The sequence below is a fragment of the Cololabis saira genome, chromosome 17 (assembly GCF_033807715.1).
Source record: "Cololabis saira isolate AMF1-May2022 chromosome 17, fColSai1.1, whole genome shotgun sequence".
NCBI lineage: Eukaryota > Metazoa > Chordata > Actinopteri > Beloniformes > Belonidae > Cololabis > Cololabis saira.
In genome coordinates, this window is record NC_084603.1 from 7,719,074 (window position 1) to 7,737,884 (window position 18,811).

General features: G+C 38.8%; 1 protein-coding gene across 5 annotated transcripts in view; it reads left to right on the top strand.

Moving 5' to 3' along the window:
• The window catches only part of pde10a (phosphodiesterase 10A), a 77,069-nt gene that overhangs the window by 44,741 nt on the left and 13,517 nt on the right, over positions 1-18,811 (top strand). For 3 of the 5 annotated variants that reach the window (XR_009784404.1, XM_061746003.1, XM_061746005.1), the window contains exons 3-13: positions 10,708-10,736; positions 11,986-12,109; positions 13,099-13,148; positions 13,240-13,380; positions 14,577-14,732; positions 15,422-15,472; positions 15,999-16,057; positions 16,284-16,335; positions 16,884-17,026; positions 17,289-17,381; positions 17,953-18,139. Coding sequence is in view for 4 of the 5 variants with exons in the window: in XM_061746003.1 (XP_061601987.1) it covers positions 10,708-10,736; positions 11,986-12,109; positions 13,099-13,148; positions 13,240-13,380; positions 14,577-14,732; positions 15,422-15,472; positions 15,999-16,057; positions 16,284-16,335; positions 16,884-17,026; positions 17,289-17,381; positions 17,953-18,139 (1,085 nt within the window). In the remaining variant the exon portion in view is untranslated. The remainder of the gene's footprint in view (positions 1-10,707; positions 10,737-11,985; positions 12,110-13,098; positions 13,149-13,239; positions 13,381-14,576; positions 14,733-15,421; positions 15,473-15,998; positions 16,058-16,283; positions 16,336-16,883; positions 17,027-17,288; positions 17,382-17,952; positions 18,140-18,811) is intronic. The other 2 variants (XM_061746004.1, XM_061746006.1) reach the window with 1 other exon arrangement.

The window sequence follows — 18,811 nt, forward strand, 5'->3', positions numbered from 1 at the left end:
GCTTAATTATGCAGCAGAAACTCCCCAAAAGAAAGATTCTGTGTTTTTTGTGCTCATATTTAATAAGTTTCTAGTTATGACGGCGGTCCCGATTCTTAGGCTCCCTCAGGGCAAAGATCACGTTTTTACAACTCCTCATGAACATCTCCTAATTTCCATGCTTTTAAAGGATGCTGTAAAGAGTAAAAAAAATATTTATTCAAATAACTCCCTCAAGTGCTCTTTCTATGGTGAGATAGTTTTGAGTAAAAGTGACGTTGTTTATGTGAAACCAACTCCAGCGAGTAAAGAGTAATGTATTTTTAGTGCCGTGATTGTTACATCATCACCGATGGCAGCTGGTTTTTGAAAAAATAAGGGTCTTTTCAGAGGATATCGGGTCATTTTCTCACATCCCTAACTTTTTTAATGTGTTTTTTCTTTTTTTTAACTCTTTAGTGGTAAAATATCTCAAATCAACATACAATACCTCAGTAAAGGGGATATTACAGTTCTTAAAGAAGTCAAAATAAAAGTACAAAAAGCAAATGCAATTTGTTTCTACCATCCCTGCAAATTTATTACACATTAACGCGCCTCCTGGTTGTGTTTCAAAGCATGATTTAGAATTTAAGATTGAAAATTGGATATAGAGACCTTCCCTGTTGGCAGATTTGAAAAATCAGTTTTTGGATTTGGAACTCGTGCTAGTCAGGTATCCTGTCTAGTCTACAGGTCACAGCTCTGTGCAAACGCCGTCACAAATGATTTGTACAGAAACTAAGAACTGACTGATCTGAAAGGCCTGCTATCCGTTACCACTTAGCCATTACCGGAATTTAATAAGAAAGAATTCAGAAAAGAGGGAAGAAAGGAACAAAAGACAAAGCAGAGATGATGGTCATTGTAATGGACTGCAAGATGTTTCACTCAAGTCAAATTTGATTATCACGCTTTTCGTAAATGCGTGTTAACCGCAGACTGTTTAACGCGCAATAACAGACTTTGGAGAGGAGCCAAACATAACCCAAACACGATTACTGCAGAAGTCCAGGTAAAGAGGCATTGGGATGGGAGAACGGTACGCAGCAGCATCAGTCAAGTATCAGTCATACTGTATGTTGGTCTGTTGTAAGTTTGCTCTCAAAATCTCTCTCAATGAATGCAGAATGAGTCCATAGTAAAGATTGTAATTATTCTAATTGTGTTGATACCCAACTGGATGAAACTTAAAAGAGGATTTGAGGATACTTTTTCAACTCAAACTTGGTGGGATTATTTTTCTGGATAAGTGGGTACCAGCTGCATTTACTCTCTGGAAGCGGAAACATCTGCTCGGCCATGTGGTCACCTGTTTGCTCAGATTAGGCATTTCCACTCAAATTGTTAGAGGTTAGAGTATTGAGTATTGAGACTGTTGAAAAGTTCAGTGTAGTATGGAGACAGGTGTCCTGTCATGAGCCAGTCTGGTCAACTCCAGCTCAGTAGAAAGCATGGATAGAAACAGTCTGGGGTTCAGTATCTGGGGTGCACAGATGCTCGTTCAACGTGACATAAATCTCGGTGAAAAACGGGACACCTTATTCGTGATTTTCCTGCTTTGTCACGTGCAGTGTTTACATCATTATTTATCAACTGTTTTTATACTTTTATAAAGAGCAACTTCAAAATATGCATAAAAAACACAGATACAAATGTGACTGATGGAACCTGCATCACCCTCTGTCGCTAAAACTTACAAATGTCCTTGAACACTTCGCGTTCAGACTGTGATAAAAAAACCTGGAGCTAGCTGTGGAAACATAACAGACACACTTTGCATAACTTTATATACATATATATATATATATATATATATATATATATATATATATATATATATATATATATATATATATATATATATATATATATATATATATATATATATATATATATATATATGTATTTATTTATATTTCTAATAATTTGTTTTACTCTGCCACTAGCTAAGCAGAGATTTGAAGCTGACAGAGGTGATCAAATTCTGAGTGAAAATGTCAGAAATCAGCCCTATGACCATAGTTTACTCTCCTCCTCTGGGTTGATCTTTACATCACATCAGTAAACCACTAAGTACACTTCCTCTGTTGTGATGAGCAGACAGTTTGGCACCACAGTGAAACCTCTCCTCTCAATGGCAGTATCCATTCAGAAGACAATTACTGCCTAGTTTCTGGTTCCTCAAACAGGCTGAATGGTCATTGTGTTGGGATGAATCAGTATATCATACATGTAAATATTCTTTCCCTTTGTTTGTAATGTAGCCCCACCGCTCCCGTCCATAGTGGTCATGATAAAAGCATAGACGGACTCTCGTCCCATATTTGTATTCCATTTTGTGGTAACAATTTTAGAAATCAGATTGATCTGATATATTTTGTGTGTGTGTGTGTGTGTGTGTGTGTGTGTGTGTGTGTGTGTGTGTGTGTGTGTGTGTGTGTGTGTGTGTGTGTGTGTGTGTGTGTGTGTGTGTGTGTGTGTGTGTGTGTGTGTGTGTGTGTGTGCACCACCAGGACCTGTCATCATGTGACCATCAATGAGATAGCCACTGCTTCCTGGAAGCAATCCCTGCAGCCAGTCTTGTTCTCACTTATCATGTGATGGACAACACTGGATTACATAAATCACTTTGTCTGTGCATGTGTGCGCGCGCGTGTGTGTGTGTGTGTTACAGGCTGTAATTCCAGAGAAAGGCCTCACATTTGCACAGTTTTATTGAACTGAAGTTTTTTTCTTTAAGTATTATTGGCACAATAACCAGATTATGCTAAGCAGCATTTGTATCCTTTTCCCCCTGTTACTGTTTATTATTTTGAGACCAGCCATCCATTTTCCATATTTTTACACTTATTATGAGTTATTTTGATATTGTCCTGTATTATTTTGTGTCTTAACAACGGTGCAGATCAGTCATGACAGCGCGAGAGCAGTTTCCCTGAATCTCCCTGCGGCTGTTTTAGCATGGCTCTTTTTCTGACCAGTGGATCTGCACCATGAGCTCACCGAGTAGGTGGAGTCTAGCTGCCGATCCAACATGCCAAACGACCCGCGGCATTTACACCCACCTTGACCATCTGGTTGACACAAACAAAACAAGGTTTCAATGCCATGTGTTTCAACGTAGTCTTAAGAACATGAACCAAGTCAGCGACTGCTGCATCGCTCCTGTCCTGGCTGTGCGTCCACCAGCAAACTTTTATTCTTTCTTGTAATATTTTTCTTTTTCTTTGGCACACATACAAAAACCTGTTTTAGGTCGGCCACTCCTCGCATCCGCTTTTCCCTTTCATTTAATAGGAACACTCTTCCGTCCTCCTCTTCCCATAGAAGGAGTTAACACACGTCCCACTGACACCTCTTCTATGGTGAATTATGTCCAGCAGCTCCGCTGCAGCGTCACACCACACTCACGCAGAGTGATTAATAAATACCAACCTTCTGAAGCATCTATCTGTTGGCCTCTTGATACTGACCTGTGGCCTCTGCAAAGCACACACACACTGGCACACACACCGTAGACCCAATAGGCCTAAAACAGCCAGTAACAGCCAGAAAAAGTAAAAATGGACAGTTATTCTTTCTGTTTTGTTATTTTTATGCTCTGCGTATGAGCTGTTTTTTTTACTTTTTTAAATGTCCTCATACTCCATGTTAAAGAACATGGAAAAGGCAGAAATTAAGACAGATTTTTCTTCTTTAATCAATTCGTTCTTCTAAACTGGTAAAATATAAGAACATTTAAAAGAATAACCACTTAGGATATTTTTTTAGTCATCAATATAAATAGACCGTAGCATATTTCTGACTTGAACTTGAGAGTCAGCTAACAAGAAACGTTTAGATCTAATCTCTCTTTTGCTAATAGATTATTGTAACCATCCTTCAATATTTGTGGAAAATCAATCACTTAATCACATTAACAAAGCAATATATCCCAATAAGTTAGACTGACTTCCTGATCCGTAATGGGAAACTGAGGCCAGGACGGAGACACTGGGATTTCTTGCTCCGACTCCAGTGGCAGAGCCGAGCTGAGCTGCTCACAGATTTGTTTGGAGGCTGCTCGAGTAGCGTTGATGAGAGAGCTTGTTTACCTGTGGGAAAGGACAAGGAGCCCCCATATTTAAGGATTGAACTGTTGAAAACACTTGGTTGGATAGTTTGATAAACAACTCAAAGGATCCTGAAGTGAACAATTTTGTCCCTAGTATTTAAAAGTCCAGTATGTGCTCATCTGTTTACTAAGTTCTCGTATCCAACTAAAATAAGAACACGCCTGGGATTCTCTTAAAAGATACTCTGTGTGAAAATTTCTAAGTTCACGAGAGCTTGCAGAGTACTGAAGCTCCAAATAATCTTGATTATTCTTGACTAGTACAATAAGCAGTTATCCAAATAAGTAATCACTGGTGAAGTCTTTAAGTTTGGTCCACTGAGGAAGAATTTGATTATTTGTGCAGTTCATCACAAACTTTATCAGTCGCTCAGCTGCCGTTGCATAAAACATCAATAAAACCTTCAGGACAATTTACAAATAAAAATGTGGCTGCTGGTTTGACAGAAATCAGATAATAAGTAAGTGTAAATAAGTAATTGCAAAAATAAAAGAAACCTAAATGTTCAAAAATTTATATTTCTGATTAGTTTCAGTTAATTGCAAGGTCATGTGTCACATTAAACAATACTACAATACTATAAAAGTTGGTTGGTAACGGTATTATTAGTAATGTGATTGTTACATCATCACAGATGGCAGCTGTTTTGTATATAGATTTTTTTTAAATAATATGAATATTAAATTTGTGTGTATATATATATATATATAAATATATATATATATATATATATATATATATATATATATATATATATATATATATATATATATATATATATATATATACATATATATATATATATATATATATATATATAAATATATATATATATATATATATATATATATATATATATATATATATATACATATATATATATATATATATATATATATATATATATATATATATATATATATATATATATATATATAAATTAGTTAAAATTAGAAGTAGAAAATAGTGGAGATGCATTATTTATATAAATTACTTTTCCTATTGTAAAACATTCATCAGCATATATTAATTTAGGGTTTTATAGCTTTCATTTTAAATCTTAGCTCAATACAGTTTAAAAAAAAACAAACTATTTAGAGTAAGGCTTCTGAGTGCTGCTTGAAGGGGGCTTCCTTGTATTCATTTAACGGAAAGAAGAAAGAAAGGGCTCTGACATGAAGTAGATGATTAGAGGAGTAAGCATAAAATTATCAAAAAAGGGGGGAAATAAAGAGGAAGTTAGAGTAAATCCAAGAGTGCAGGTTTTTGGCAGCTGCACATCCTGCATGCAGCAGGTCGATGCAGGACGGCCATGAGGTCGACACATGTTGACTGCTGAGTCACTGCCTGCTGACTGTCCTGCAGGAAACTCTGTATCCGTGGTTGCAGATCAATACAGCGCCCGTCAAGTATTGTGCACATTAAACTGAGCTGACTGAGAAGACAACGCCCCTCAGAGCTAATCCTGTCCTCTAGACTTGTCAGATATGTTTGCTTTGAAATGTGAACTGTGCGTTTGTTGGTGTGGATGCAGTTGAAGCCACGAGGTTTAGTTTTCCATTCAATTGAATATTTGTACTTTTTTTTGCTTGTCCTCACTACTTACATTCTGAAAAGAAGCAGCCAAGATTGAGTGACATCTAAAGCTAGCCATGCTTCATTCCAGTAGCTCACCGGTTGGTTTTAGGTTTTGCCACCCACCAATCCATGCCACACCGAGAACCAGGCCTCTCCATATCCAATGTCATACAATTAGGGCTGTGCGATTAATCGATTTTAAATCTAAATCGGATTTATTAATCACAATCGATGTTAAAAAAAGGAAAATCGGAAAATCGATTTTCCTTTTTTGCAGCTGGCTGCATTACAGACAGAGCCCGTCTAGTCATCTTTGTTTGGTCAAGAAAATTGTAAATGTTGTCACTTTACTAAACTCAAGGAGGATTTACAGTATCTTTCAATTGCACTTCATTCCCAATAGGGAAATTTGTTAACTATTTTTCTTTAAAAAAAAAGATAAAATATTTGAAACAATTTATTCCATTGTCTTTTGTAGTTTTACCAAAAAAAATTGAAATCGAAATCAAAAATCGGGTTTTCAAAGAAAAAAATCGGGATTTTATTTTTGTCCAAAATCGCCCAGCCCTACATACAATATTATTTTATTCAAGAATGAAGATGTTCAGAAAGTCTGAAAGTCTTTTGTGGGGAAAACCATCATAATCAGGAGCATGAGGAGAAAAATATAACCCTCTCACATCTGTCATCATCATTAAATGCAGTGTCACTAAAGGAGCCTTTGTGTACATCTTAGAGGTTTAGAAATGCTGAGTTTATGTCTCCATGGTTTGCAGATACAAAATAGTCGTAAATACAAATTCTTTGATTAAAGTATTAGTGAACGAGTGAGCAATAGGGTAGACCTGGAATCTACCTATGCATTACCCTTACGTGCGAAAGAAACCTGTCAGAGACCCTCTATTGAGTTTTTCCTCCCTAACATCTTGCTGATCCATTCATTTTACATTTTACTCTGCTTATATGTTGCTTTTTACCCTTACTTTCTTTACCTCAAGCTGTCAGGCTAATGGGCATTTACTGTTTCACTGATGTATAGGATGTGTAGTCTGCTGTACGTCCTCCATCGTGAGCTCCAGGTCATAATAACTGAAAAACTTATCAGCCCAAAACATCACATTACTAATAATTAGGCACCATTCTGCACGTAGGAACTGTGTTGTTATTACTAGCCCGCATTGTGAATCCATGAAGCAACAGAATAAAGTTACATCCATCCAAAATTGATGCAAGTCAAGCAAAAGTTTCTCTGAGCAAAGTTTTTCCAGTCCAGGACAAGCGTGATTGCTGCAGTAAATCTGCCAGGAGAAGTGCGTTCAGCCCCCACTGGCCTCAGGAGTTGCTAGATAGTTGTTTAAAGTGTTCGCTGCTGGCAATATATTTTCTAAGAACATGTCGGCGCTCTGCGTCCTATGTTTACTAAAAGCACAGCAGGTCCCCGAAAATATGGGCTGGTATTAAGTGACTGTTGGTGTCTGATGACAGAGTACAGCCAGTGATGATAAAACACGCGGACTCGCCCGTGTTCACCTGAAGCATGTCTTCTCCTCGGGCCCCGGGGACGACCGTCTCGTTTGGGTTAATCCCAAGACGTGAATCTGATGAAACAGAGATGTTATTGTTGCTGAACGGGACGGGCAAATTGTCAGGTTTTCGCTTCGTCCTTTATCTTTCTTTCATTTTATTTCAAGTGCTGCTCATACAAAGAAGGAAAGCTGTCTGTGCCTTTTCATCCACACGAAACAAAAAGATAGCCAGACATACAGGAGAGCACACTCAAGATACGCGCCGGTTTCTAGGAAAAGCAGAGATAGGAGAGCCTGGCCTGACCCTGCATGCATACTTTACTGAAACTGCTGGAACTGGTCCAACCAGACACCTGGTGCTGCACAACACATTAGATTTAAAGGGCATGTGCTACTGTATCGCAGCCGCTTTGAACTTCTGGAATGTTCTGCGGTTCACCTAACTGCCTATACTGTACACGTTTATCTTATTCTTGTCATTTTAAAGCTCCTTACATGTTTTTTTTTTATCCTTGGATGGAGTGCTGAGCGTTCACTTTCACTGCATGTGAATGTAATATGCTGGCAGAGAAGTGGCCGACTGTAAATCGACTCGGAACAACGCAAACATTAGAAGGGTGACCTTTTTCTCAGGAGGGCATCGATTGTTAGACCTTTTTTCAACAAAACAGCTTTGTACATTCTTATGATCACAATATATTTTATAGATTTCTGGAGTGTTTGGAAGTGCATCACATTACAGTGATGTGTTCCTGAGAAGCAATAGCCCCACAAGAAAGCAAAAACCAAATTTTCTTGACAGTGAGGGCCAACATGGATGGGCTTCTATTATATAAAGTAAAGTAAAGTGCAACATTTTAACTTTTAACACTATTAACTGCAGGTAATACCAGTTAGATGGAGCTAGATCTTTGCAGTTCCTGCAGCTGCATCTCCTTTCCTCCGCGATGCTGATTAATTTTTTAGCCTGCATTCGGTTGTAAAGCATCAGTCTGGACCGGACCCTGTCCCGCTGCCCACCGGTGAAGCCTCTTCCTTCTCTCGAGGAGAAGGCTGAGACGGAGCTTCCTTTCCCTACTAAATGCCAGCAAGACGAGGGGGGTCTGAGAGCGTTAAGCGCTCAGGTTCTGCAGGAAGAGAAGTCTTGCTGCTCAGAGCTTGAGGTTAACCAGGCTTCCTCACATGTTGCTTTTGCTACCAAACACCGCGGACACGGAGGCACTGTACATTTATTTTAAATGAAATAATTTGGGCTAAGTAACAATCCAAATAAGCAGTGGGTATTACGTTTACTGGTATGTTTTTGTAAAGTTTTATCTTTATGGTCAAATTAGGTTTATTGACACAGCCCCCCCCCCTCCTCGTTCATCTTTCACAAGGATCATGTTTCATTTAACATTTTATGTCCTGTTCATCATATATATATATATATATATATATATATATATATATATATATATATATATATATATATATATATATATATATATGTGTAAAGTTATGCAAAGTGTGTCTGTTATGATGCATGATGTTATGATGCAGGTTCCATCAGTCACATTTGTATCTGTGTTTTTTATGCATATTTTGAAGTTGCTCTTTATAAAAGTATAAAAACAGTTGATAAATAATGATGTAAAAGCTGCACGTGACAAAGCAGGAAAATCACGAATAAGGTATCCCGTTTTTCACCAAGATTTATGTCACGTTGAATTATTGTATATAATATATTATATATTATATTATATATATATATATATATATGTGTGTGTTCTGTCTGTAATTCATTTTCATTTGGTCTCACTTCCTTTCAGAACAGGTTCAATTAGGCAGATTTCTTTCTTTTGATTTGCACAATTCTCCAATAAGCAACTAATATCTCCTGATGTGTTTGTACTGGAATGGCTGGTGTTGAACTGCTTGAATGAATCAGTCCTGTTGTTAACCACTAATACTATCAGATGTACCCTTCCAAGGCACTTTGATTTGAATCGTCGAGGCTTTAACGAGTCCAAGATGAAACGTTTTCTGCTGAAAAGTCATTGCATTCTTACTTTTCTTAAAAAGGGTTTGAAGTCTTTTTCAAGCACGGCCCCTCTGTCCTCTGATTGACGTCATGCCCGGCCAGGAGTTCACTCTAAAATAGGGCTCATGGCTAAGTAAGGAAACTCATAGCATACTGGAGGAATGTTTATAACAACAAACAATCTAGCTGGCTGTAATATCTTCCTTCACATGTTCAGAGGGGTCAGTTTCAAAAGGAGCACCGGCTCGAGTCAGCGCTTCAGAGGACGTTTCCAAAAATCCGCCGAGCTGTATCCATGGTTTGATCACATGAAAAAATGATCAAAGAGATCTGAGGAGTCATTGTTCTCCCGTGCGTTTGACCCACGCCCGGGGAAGAGCCGCTTCAGCTGTGTGAATGGTTTTATTTCCACCCCGAGTAGCAGTCAAAGACTCCGAGTTCAGAAACTGTTGGGACTGGCTGAGGCTTTTATTATTATCACATACTTCAGTGTCTACATCCAAACACAACAGCCTGAGATCACACCAGGAATGTGCACTTGAGGCCACAAAGTTTTGTTCTTGTCAAATTAAATGAATATTTCTCATGATTCCGTTTTAAGGGTAATGTGATTCAAGCAAATGTCTTCCTGCATTACATGGATGAAATATAAATCCCTTATTTATTCACTGCATTCATTAATGCCTTAAATAAGACGTGATTTTCTTTTGTATTCTCTCAATGCTTTCTACAAGACTACTGTTGTGAGGACAACATATGGTTTTGCTTATTTGCAGCTTGTGGTGTTGGCCCTTCATAATCCATCAATGTGCAAATACGCTGCAAAGTATCCACCCAGCGTCCAAACAGCCGGGGCAGATGTCTGCTCTGCTCAGCCCGGAGATTCTTAGCTTTTCCATTCAGATCACAGTGACAGGCTTCATATCTGTGGAGTCAGACCCGGCATCTGCCTTTTAACCATTGAATTAAGTCGTTAGCTTTTTTAATTGACTCATTGGAAGAGATTTTTAAAAAGACAGGAAAGAAAAGACAGCTTAGTTTTCTTCTTTAATTTCTCCCTCAGCTTGCAAAACAAACAACGCTCATATTTAATCTTATTCTCCTTCAGCCGCTGCATCGTCGAAAATCTGTAAACTCGCTCTGTAATGTTGGTTAATCATGTTAAACTAATGCAACGATGCATCAGCGCGAGGAGCAGAAGTGTTTTATATAGTCTGTAAATGGTTCAATTCAATCCAATGCAAAAATACTTAATTAATCCCCGAAGGGAAATTAATTACAGTACAGTACAGTACTAATTACAGTAGTTACATCGTCTAGACGAAGAGATTCCTACAGAACCGGTCAATGTGCCAAAAGGACATGGGAAAGCAAAGAGTCAAAGTTTTTGTTTTTTTTTGTTATAATTTGTTATAATTAACACAGTTTTTTTTTCTTGTTACAGATGACACATCAGCTAAAGAAGTCACCAGGGTAGGTGTCTGCTTTATTTTATGAAATATCTTATTAAATGATGCTACAGATGCACATGAAGCCTCGTTTCACAATTTCACAGTTTCACACTCACACTAGTTACAGGACTGTCTCAGAAAATTAGAATATTGTGATTTTCTGTAATGCAATTACAAAAACAAAAATGTCATACATTCTGGATTCATTACAAATCAACTGAAATATTGCAAGCCTTTTATTATGTTAATATTGCTGATCATGGCTTACAGCTTAGGAAAACTCAAATATCCTATCTCAAAAAATTAGAATATTCTGGGAATCTTAATCGTAATCTGTAAACCATAATCAGCAATATTAAAATAATAAAAGGCTTGCAATATTTCAGTTGATTTGTAATGAATCCAGAATGTATGACTTTTTTTTTTTTTTAATTGCATTACAGAAAATAAAGAACTTTATTACAATATTCTAATTTTCTGAGACAGTCCAGTATGTTGATACCGAGTTATGTCGAACTAATTTCAACTTTGTCCTTCAGCAACTGCAGAAAAGTCTCGGTGCACTTTAAGCTGTAAATTAACAACATGTCCTTAACTTCTGTGAAACAGAACCGTTCTTGCATTGATGTCAAAAGCTCAGAATATAGTTACAAAGAATGATTTAATTGTAAACTTGTGTAGAAGGCAGGAAGGACATGTTGCCATAAACATGTAGAGACCTCTGCGTGTGTCATCAGGGGGGGGTGCAGGCCGAGTGTCAGCACCTACTGCAGAGCTGCGTAGCAGAGCAGAGTGGACATGCACACTCAGGAAAATAAACGAGGTCCCCTCAAATCCTCAGTGTGTCATCCATACGTCGGTGTAACAGGATGTGGGAGGGTAGACGGCGTCCCACGGGGGGGCGCTTCCCGCGCCACTCTCCCCGCTGTCCCCTCCTCATCCTCTCTGCAGACGCAGAAATAGACGTCTCCCTGGCCTTGTAGAGTGTTTCTTTTTTCTTTTACGTCACCACACCTCAGTCAGAACGCGGCGAGTGCCGTAGACTCCTCAGGGGATGCGGGGGGCATCCCCGAGCCAGAATACGGCAGTCAGGGGGGAATGTCAGTGGAGAGCAGTGTTACAGTAATGTTACGGTACATGGCTTTTTCTTATGACATAAGATGACATTTAATTTTTGAAAAATATGTCCTCGCTCTTCCTGAATTTTGAAACTCAATCTCTGTGTTTATGTGAAACCCTGGAGTTGCAATTTCTGTGCGTCCTGTGTCCAGCAGTACCAGGACACAAATATGCAGGGTGTGGTGTACGAGCTCAACAGCTACATGGAGCAGCGCCTGGACACTGGAGGAGACAACAAACTCCTGCTCTACGAGCTATCCAACATCATTAAAACAGGTAAAAAAAAAAAAAAAATAGAAAATTGGCCAAGTCCATAATCCTCCCTGCACCGGTTCACATCCCTCCGGTGCTGCCAGACTTTTCCTGCCTGTTTATGATAAATGCCTGGATAAACGTCTCTCAATGAGCTCTGGGGTCAAATGCTCCGAATGCCGCTGCAGCAACTTAAAAGAGTAGGAGTAGGGATTTTCAGTGGTGAAAAAAAACCTCAGAAGATGTCAGTTTAAAGTCAAACTCAGCTGCCCGCTGTGGTAAACAAAGCCAACATGCCCATTCCAGTAAAAATAAATAAACATTAAACATCGCTTGCAAATGAGCTCATAGTTCCTCATTTGGCTGACGGATGCAGATCAAAATCTGTTCAGGAAAAAAAGGAAACCTGACTCATATAAACAGTTAAATACTCTACATACACTACTTGGAAACTATTTTATCTTCAAATTGTTTCAATTCACTTATTAAATAAGTGCACTAGTTCATTTTCCAATAAATGACTACATATTGATAAAAAAAAACCTTGTTCAATGATGGAAATATATCCAGGACCTGATTTTTCTATCACCAACAGCATTTTATATTTCGTACTCTGCAAAAACATGTAATCGTTCTGAGCTACTGAATCTCGCTGAAATAAAGTGCCATTTCACCCAAAGCACAATACTCATTAACTTCTTGATCATTTTTGGGCCGACTGCTCCATCAGCCCCTCTGTTGTCACATTGTACGATAATATGACCTATATCTGAGTGTGAAATGGGACTGGAAAGGAGGACTGGGAATGAGATAAACTGGAAGGCAGTCAAAGCCTCAGAGTCCTCGTGTTGTTATGTAGGACATTGTTAATAGATTGTTATTAGATTGGAACCGTCTCCCGCCACACTTTTGACGTATGTTTTATTCTATTTTATGTCTCATTGTGAGAGTAAAGAGTGATGTCATTGGTGCTGCAGACATGTGACTTCTGCTTTTTCTTTCCTCCTCAACAGCAACAAAAGCTGATGGTTTTGCACTTTACTTCTTGGGAGAATGCAACAATGTGAGTGGAGAATCGTTTCAGCTCAATACATTTCAGAGCCGAAGCCTCAGAGGGACATCATTACCTGTTATTATCTGTGCTTCCTCGACAGAGTTTATGTTTGTTCACTCCAATGGGGGCCAAGGATGGGCCTCCGAGCCTCATCCCCTCTGGTCCCATCGCATTTGGGACAACCATTGCCGCTTACGTTGCCAAGACTCGCAAAACTCTGCTGGTAGAGGACATCATGGGGGTAAGGCCGCCTTCTTGCAAACAGAACACATTCACCCATGACAATAGTCTGAACTTTGGCTGTGCGGCTGTGATGCTCAGTTACAGGTGTTTCTATATTGAATAATATGCACCTCCTCAGCACCATTAAGCTATTCAAAGAAAGGCACTTTAGCTTCATGTTGAATTTTAAGGGAATGTGCCCGTTTAATTGCAGTAAGCCAGTCTCCTCATTCACAGAGGCAAATAAAGAGTCAAGAAGGAAATATCAGCAAAGGTCCTCTGTGAAGGGAAACTCCTGTCTCACAAACAAGTCAGTGAAAAAAAAAAAAAACAATAAAAAGAGGTTACAGTGTTCAAAATATTTAAAAATGTTGTGTGTGGCTACCAGAGGTGTCAAGTAACGATGTACAAATACTTCGTTACCTTACTTAAGTAGAAATTTTGGTTATCTATACTTCACTGGAGTAATTACTTTTCAGACGACTTTTTACTTTTACTCCTTACATTTTCACACAATTATCTGTACTTTTTACTCCTTACATTTTAAAAACAGCCTCGTTACTCTATTTCATTTTGGCCTTTAAATAAAAACTATCCAGTTAAATTGCTCCATCCGGATAGAGTGAATTTGGTTGTGGTTGTTTCAGATGTTCTTGTCCAGTTTTGTTCTTACATCAGATTCCTGCAACTAAACTTGGATGTACATTCCAATAAAGGTTAGGATAAATAATAACATGCCTCTGAAGTTTGACTTTTTGCACCATTACAATACTTATAGACAACTAATCATCATATCTCCTGCTCTCTGAAACACATGTTAATGCTCAATAGTACACATGTATGGTTCTTTAATATATTTGCATTATACTAAGATGCATTCATTTTCAATGGCTTTTGTCCTTAAAGGCTTTATTCCCCCTTACATTACTTTTACTTTTATACTTTAAGTAGTTTTGAAACCAGTACTTTTATACTTTTACCTGAGTAAAAAACTTGAGTTGATACTTCAACTTCTACAGGAGTATTTTTAAACTCTAGTATCTATACTTCTACCTGAGTAATGAATGTGAATACTTTTGACACCTCTGGTGGCTACAAGGTGACTAATGGAGCATTTTCTTAAGGATGTCATCAGCCAAAGCAGCAGTTACAGCGTTTTTTTGTTCAAAACCCTGTTGGGTTCAGGTGAGTAAATGCCGGGTCTCTGTGTTGCAGGACGAGCGATTCCCCGACGGCACAGGGCAGGACTCAGGGATCCACGTTCACTCTGTCCTGTGCCTCCCCATCCTTACTGCCATTGGGGACCTCATCGCCATCCTGGAGCTGCATCGGCATTGGGGCAAGGAGCCCTTCAACCTCAGCCAACAGGAGGTCGGTGCGACCCAGACAAAAACACACCTAGGGAGGGAGACAGGAGCACGCTTAGCCGTGCATTACCCTCAGTCTGGATCCCTTACAGGCCAAGTTAGCATTGTGAGGATTGGTTTATTGTGGAAATGTTTAATAACGGTGTGTTTAAGCGCCAAGGATTTTTCTACTGCAGGCTAGTAAGATGCATACTTGTGCAGTGAGCTGGAAACTGACGTGCATTCACTTTTTATCCAAAAATGAATCAAGTACAAGCCATTACCAGACAACATATTTAAAACTTCATCGTGTGTTGTTTGGAATGAAACAACTTCTACAAGCTCGCACTTTTGCAATAGTTATTGTGAATCAGTGATGTGAGAGACAGATTCATGGCCACCTCAGTGCATGTACAAACTGATTTACGCTAGTTCCTGTGGGAAATATCTCACCTTTTCAACTACAGAGACACAGAGCGTGTTTCTGTGGCTTTGTTGCAGATGGTGGACACTTTCACTTTTACTTATCACCACTGAACCAGTTTATCATGAACAAAAACGTCTTTTAATACAGCTTTGAACTGCTTACTCAGATGGTTCTGGTGTAAAAATGAGATTACCTCAGGAAACTCTGTTAAAATATGTGGGAATGTGTGTGGAACTGTGTACGGTTTTGTTCTGCATCTCTTTGAAACTAAGTCTCTCCTCTTCCAGGTTGCAACAGCTAATTTAGCGTGGGCCTCCATTGCCATTCATCAAGTACAGGTGAGCAAATGTCCGCAGAGGTGCCATTTGAATTTAAAATGACCCATTTTAATGGACGCAGTGAGCTGTAGGGCTTCGCTGGAGACTTGTCTGGCATTAACCTACCAGTCCCACTTATTTTGCTCTTGGATGACTTTGTTTGTTCTGGTTCTGCACTGGGGAAATCCGCTGTGTACAGGAACTGGGTTGTCACTGTGCCCAGTCCAATCAAGTGAGCCGTAGATTCAACAAACAGCCTCCCAGGGACGTCATTATGCATCACGAAAGGATAGCATAATACCTCAGAGGATCAGTGTCCCACAGCAGCTCAGGCCACAGTGGACCTCTGAACCTCAGCAAAGGCTGCAGCAAAGGCTGCAGCAAAGGCTGCAGCGCCGCTGCACACTGAGCTAGCTGCTCGCTGCTAATGCACAATGTTGTGACAGAAGCTCAGGAAGATTGCCCACATCCTGTTTTTTGCACGTTTGTTTGCGTGCATGCAATGCAAGACGGCGAGAATATGTATTCCTTGTGTTTTTCTTTATAGGTGTGCAGAGGCCTTGCCAAACAGACTGAGCTCAACGACTTCCTACTAGATGTGTCAAAGTAAGAGCTTCTCGTACGACAGTTTATGCAACAATTGTGATAAAAACAGCATGTTCTTTGTTAGTTCTGAGTATTGTAAAAATGAAAACGTGAGCTCGAAAGTGAATGAGTTGTGCTCACAGCAGTAACATTTCAGGCAACTCAGCCTCGACATCTTGAATGTGAACTTCAGCAGAGCTTCTCGTTTATCAAACATCTCAATGCTCCGTTTCTTCTTTCCACACAGAACATACTTTGACAACATTGTGGCAATAGATTCTCTACTTGAACATATTATGGTGAGTGTGATTACGGCAAGTATGTTCATTTGCACTGTGTTCAACCGTGCGTGTGAAGAGTCGTCTCCCTGCAAAACTTTTTCTTTATCTCGTTCTTTTTTTTACTCCTACATCTGACATTAATTATATGAGAACACGGCCTCTTAAAGTCATTATTAATTAATGAGCCAGTTATTCCCCACAAGTATGTAATAAATACAGACACGTGCATAGACCTGGTCATGTCTAAACTGTTTTTTAAAGACATATCTGAGTGTAGTGCGATCTGGATGGGTGCACGACATGAGTTTCCTGTTTTGTTTTGTTTTTCTGCACCTCTTTGTTTGTATGTTTTCCGTTGCCTTGTGACTGCGGTTTCATCTCAAGTCATCTGGCTCAAACAGTAACTGTAGTTGCGTGTGTTCACGGTTCCCTCCTTTTAACAGTTTTACTCAACGACAATTCAAACCGAAGTGACAGACTGGATTAAATTAGGTGACGCGATCAAAGACGCGGGAGCCGTGTTCGCTCTGACCTGTTTCCTGGTTGTGTTTTGTGTTTTTTACCAGATATATGCAAAAAACCTGGTGAATGCAGACAGGTGTGCACTCTTCCAGGTAGATCACAACAACAAAGAACTGTACTCGGACCTGTTCGACATCGGGGAAGAGAAGGAAGGCAAACCTATCTTTAGGAAAACCAAAGAAATTAGGTGCGTAGGAGTCATTATCCCCTCCATCTGTCTGCTGCACTGATTTAGACAGCTTAAGTTTAATTTTTTACAGATTTCAGTTGCAAAATGTGTTTACTTTACCTAGAGCTCCTCTTGTGGTAAAAGTAGCAAAGCAAAAACTTAAAAGTAGGAGTTATCAGTCAAATACCTGCTTTTACTGCAGAACATGGATTTTCATTTTGTTGATTTAATATTGATTTATTTATAACTCCACTCTCCCTTCTTCTGTCTCTGTCCGAAGGTTTTCTATCGACAAGGGAATAGCTGGTCAGGTGGCTCAGACAGGGGAAGTCTTAAACATCCCAGATGCCTATGCAGACCCGCGGTTCAACCGGTAAACGTGTTCTGTTCCAAGCTTTGTACTTACCTTTATATCATATGTACAGGACTGTCTCAGAAAATTAGAATATTGTGATAAAGTTCTTTATTTTCTGTAATGCAATTTAAAAAAAACAAAAATGTCATACATTCTAGATTAATTACAAATCAACTGAAATATTGCAAGCCTTTTATTATTTTAATATTGCTGATTATGGTTTACAGTTTAAGATTAAGATTCCCAGAATATTCTAATTTTTTTAGATAGGATATTTGAGTTTTCTTAAGCTGTAAGCCATGATCAGCAATATTAAAATAATAAAAGGCTTGTAATATTTCAGTTGATTTGTAATGAATCCAGAATGTATGACATTTTTGCATTACAGAAAATAAAGGACTTTATCACAATATTCTAATTTTCTGAGACAGTCCTGTAGTTTATCTGATGGCCAGTGGGTTAGAGTCATTCTTCAAGTCATCCTAAACTTTCCTTAGTTTAAAAACACTGTAGCATACACAGGCGGCTAAGCTCATGGCATGCATGATGATTATTTAATCCTAATGTGTGTGCTTATCTACTCTGACAGAGAGGTGGACCTGAAAACTGGCTACACCACACGGAACATCCTGTGCATGCCCATCGTGAGCAGGGGGACCGTCATCGGTGTGGTGCAGATGGTGAACAAGTTAAGCGGAAGTGCCTTCACTAAAACAGATGAGAACAACTTTAAGATGTTTGCTGTCTTTTGTGCTCTGGCCTTACACTGTGCAAATGTGAGTACACGAGGAGGTGTGGTAGCGTTTAACAAACTGACCGATACTCTCCTGCAGGAAAAGTGAAGATTTTATGGTTGTTCTGCGTTATAGTGATGCGTAGCGAGTTCTTACTGAGTTGCTATTAGTTAAATGTTCATGCAGTGGCCTCTTCATTAGGGCTGGGGATCGATTCAAATGTCAAGAATCAATTCGATTCTGATTCTTAAGATTCAGAATCGATTATCAAGATTTGATTCGATCCGATTCGATTCCATTCTGATATTGATTTGGGGTAGTGTTATTAAAACAGTTTTTTGAGCTGTTGCATGAATTATATGACTAGTTATGCAAAATATTACTACTAGTATTATATTGAGATTAAACAGCAAGTATTGGCAGATAATGATGCTGTCGGATGAAATCGGTTTAATTTTTTCCCACATTCCGTTTTTATTTGTTCCATTTTCGGTCTATTTTGGTTTTTAATTTTTGAGCATTTGGTTTTTAGCATTTTTTGCAAATGTTACCCCAAGACAGTATATAAAGTAATGAAATATAGACAATTTATGCAATTATAACCCAACACTTTAATGTTTTCATACCTTTAAACATATTCAAAGGCAAAAACATGGCACCAGTTATTCTCGTGTCCAACAAAACATTCCTTTTTTGGGGATAAACAAAAAAATA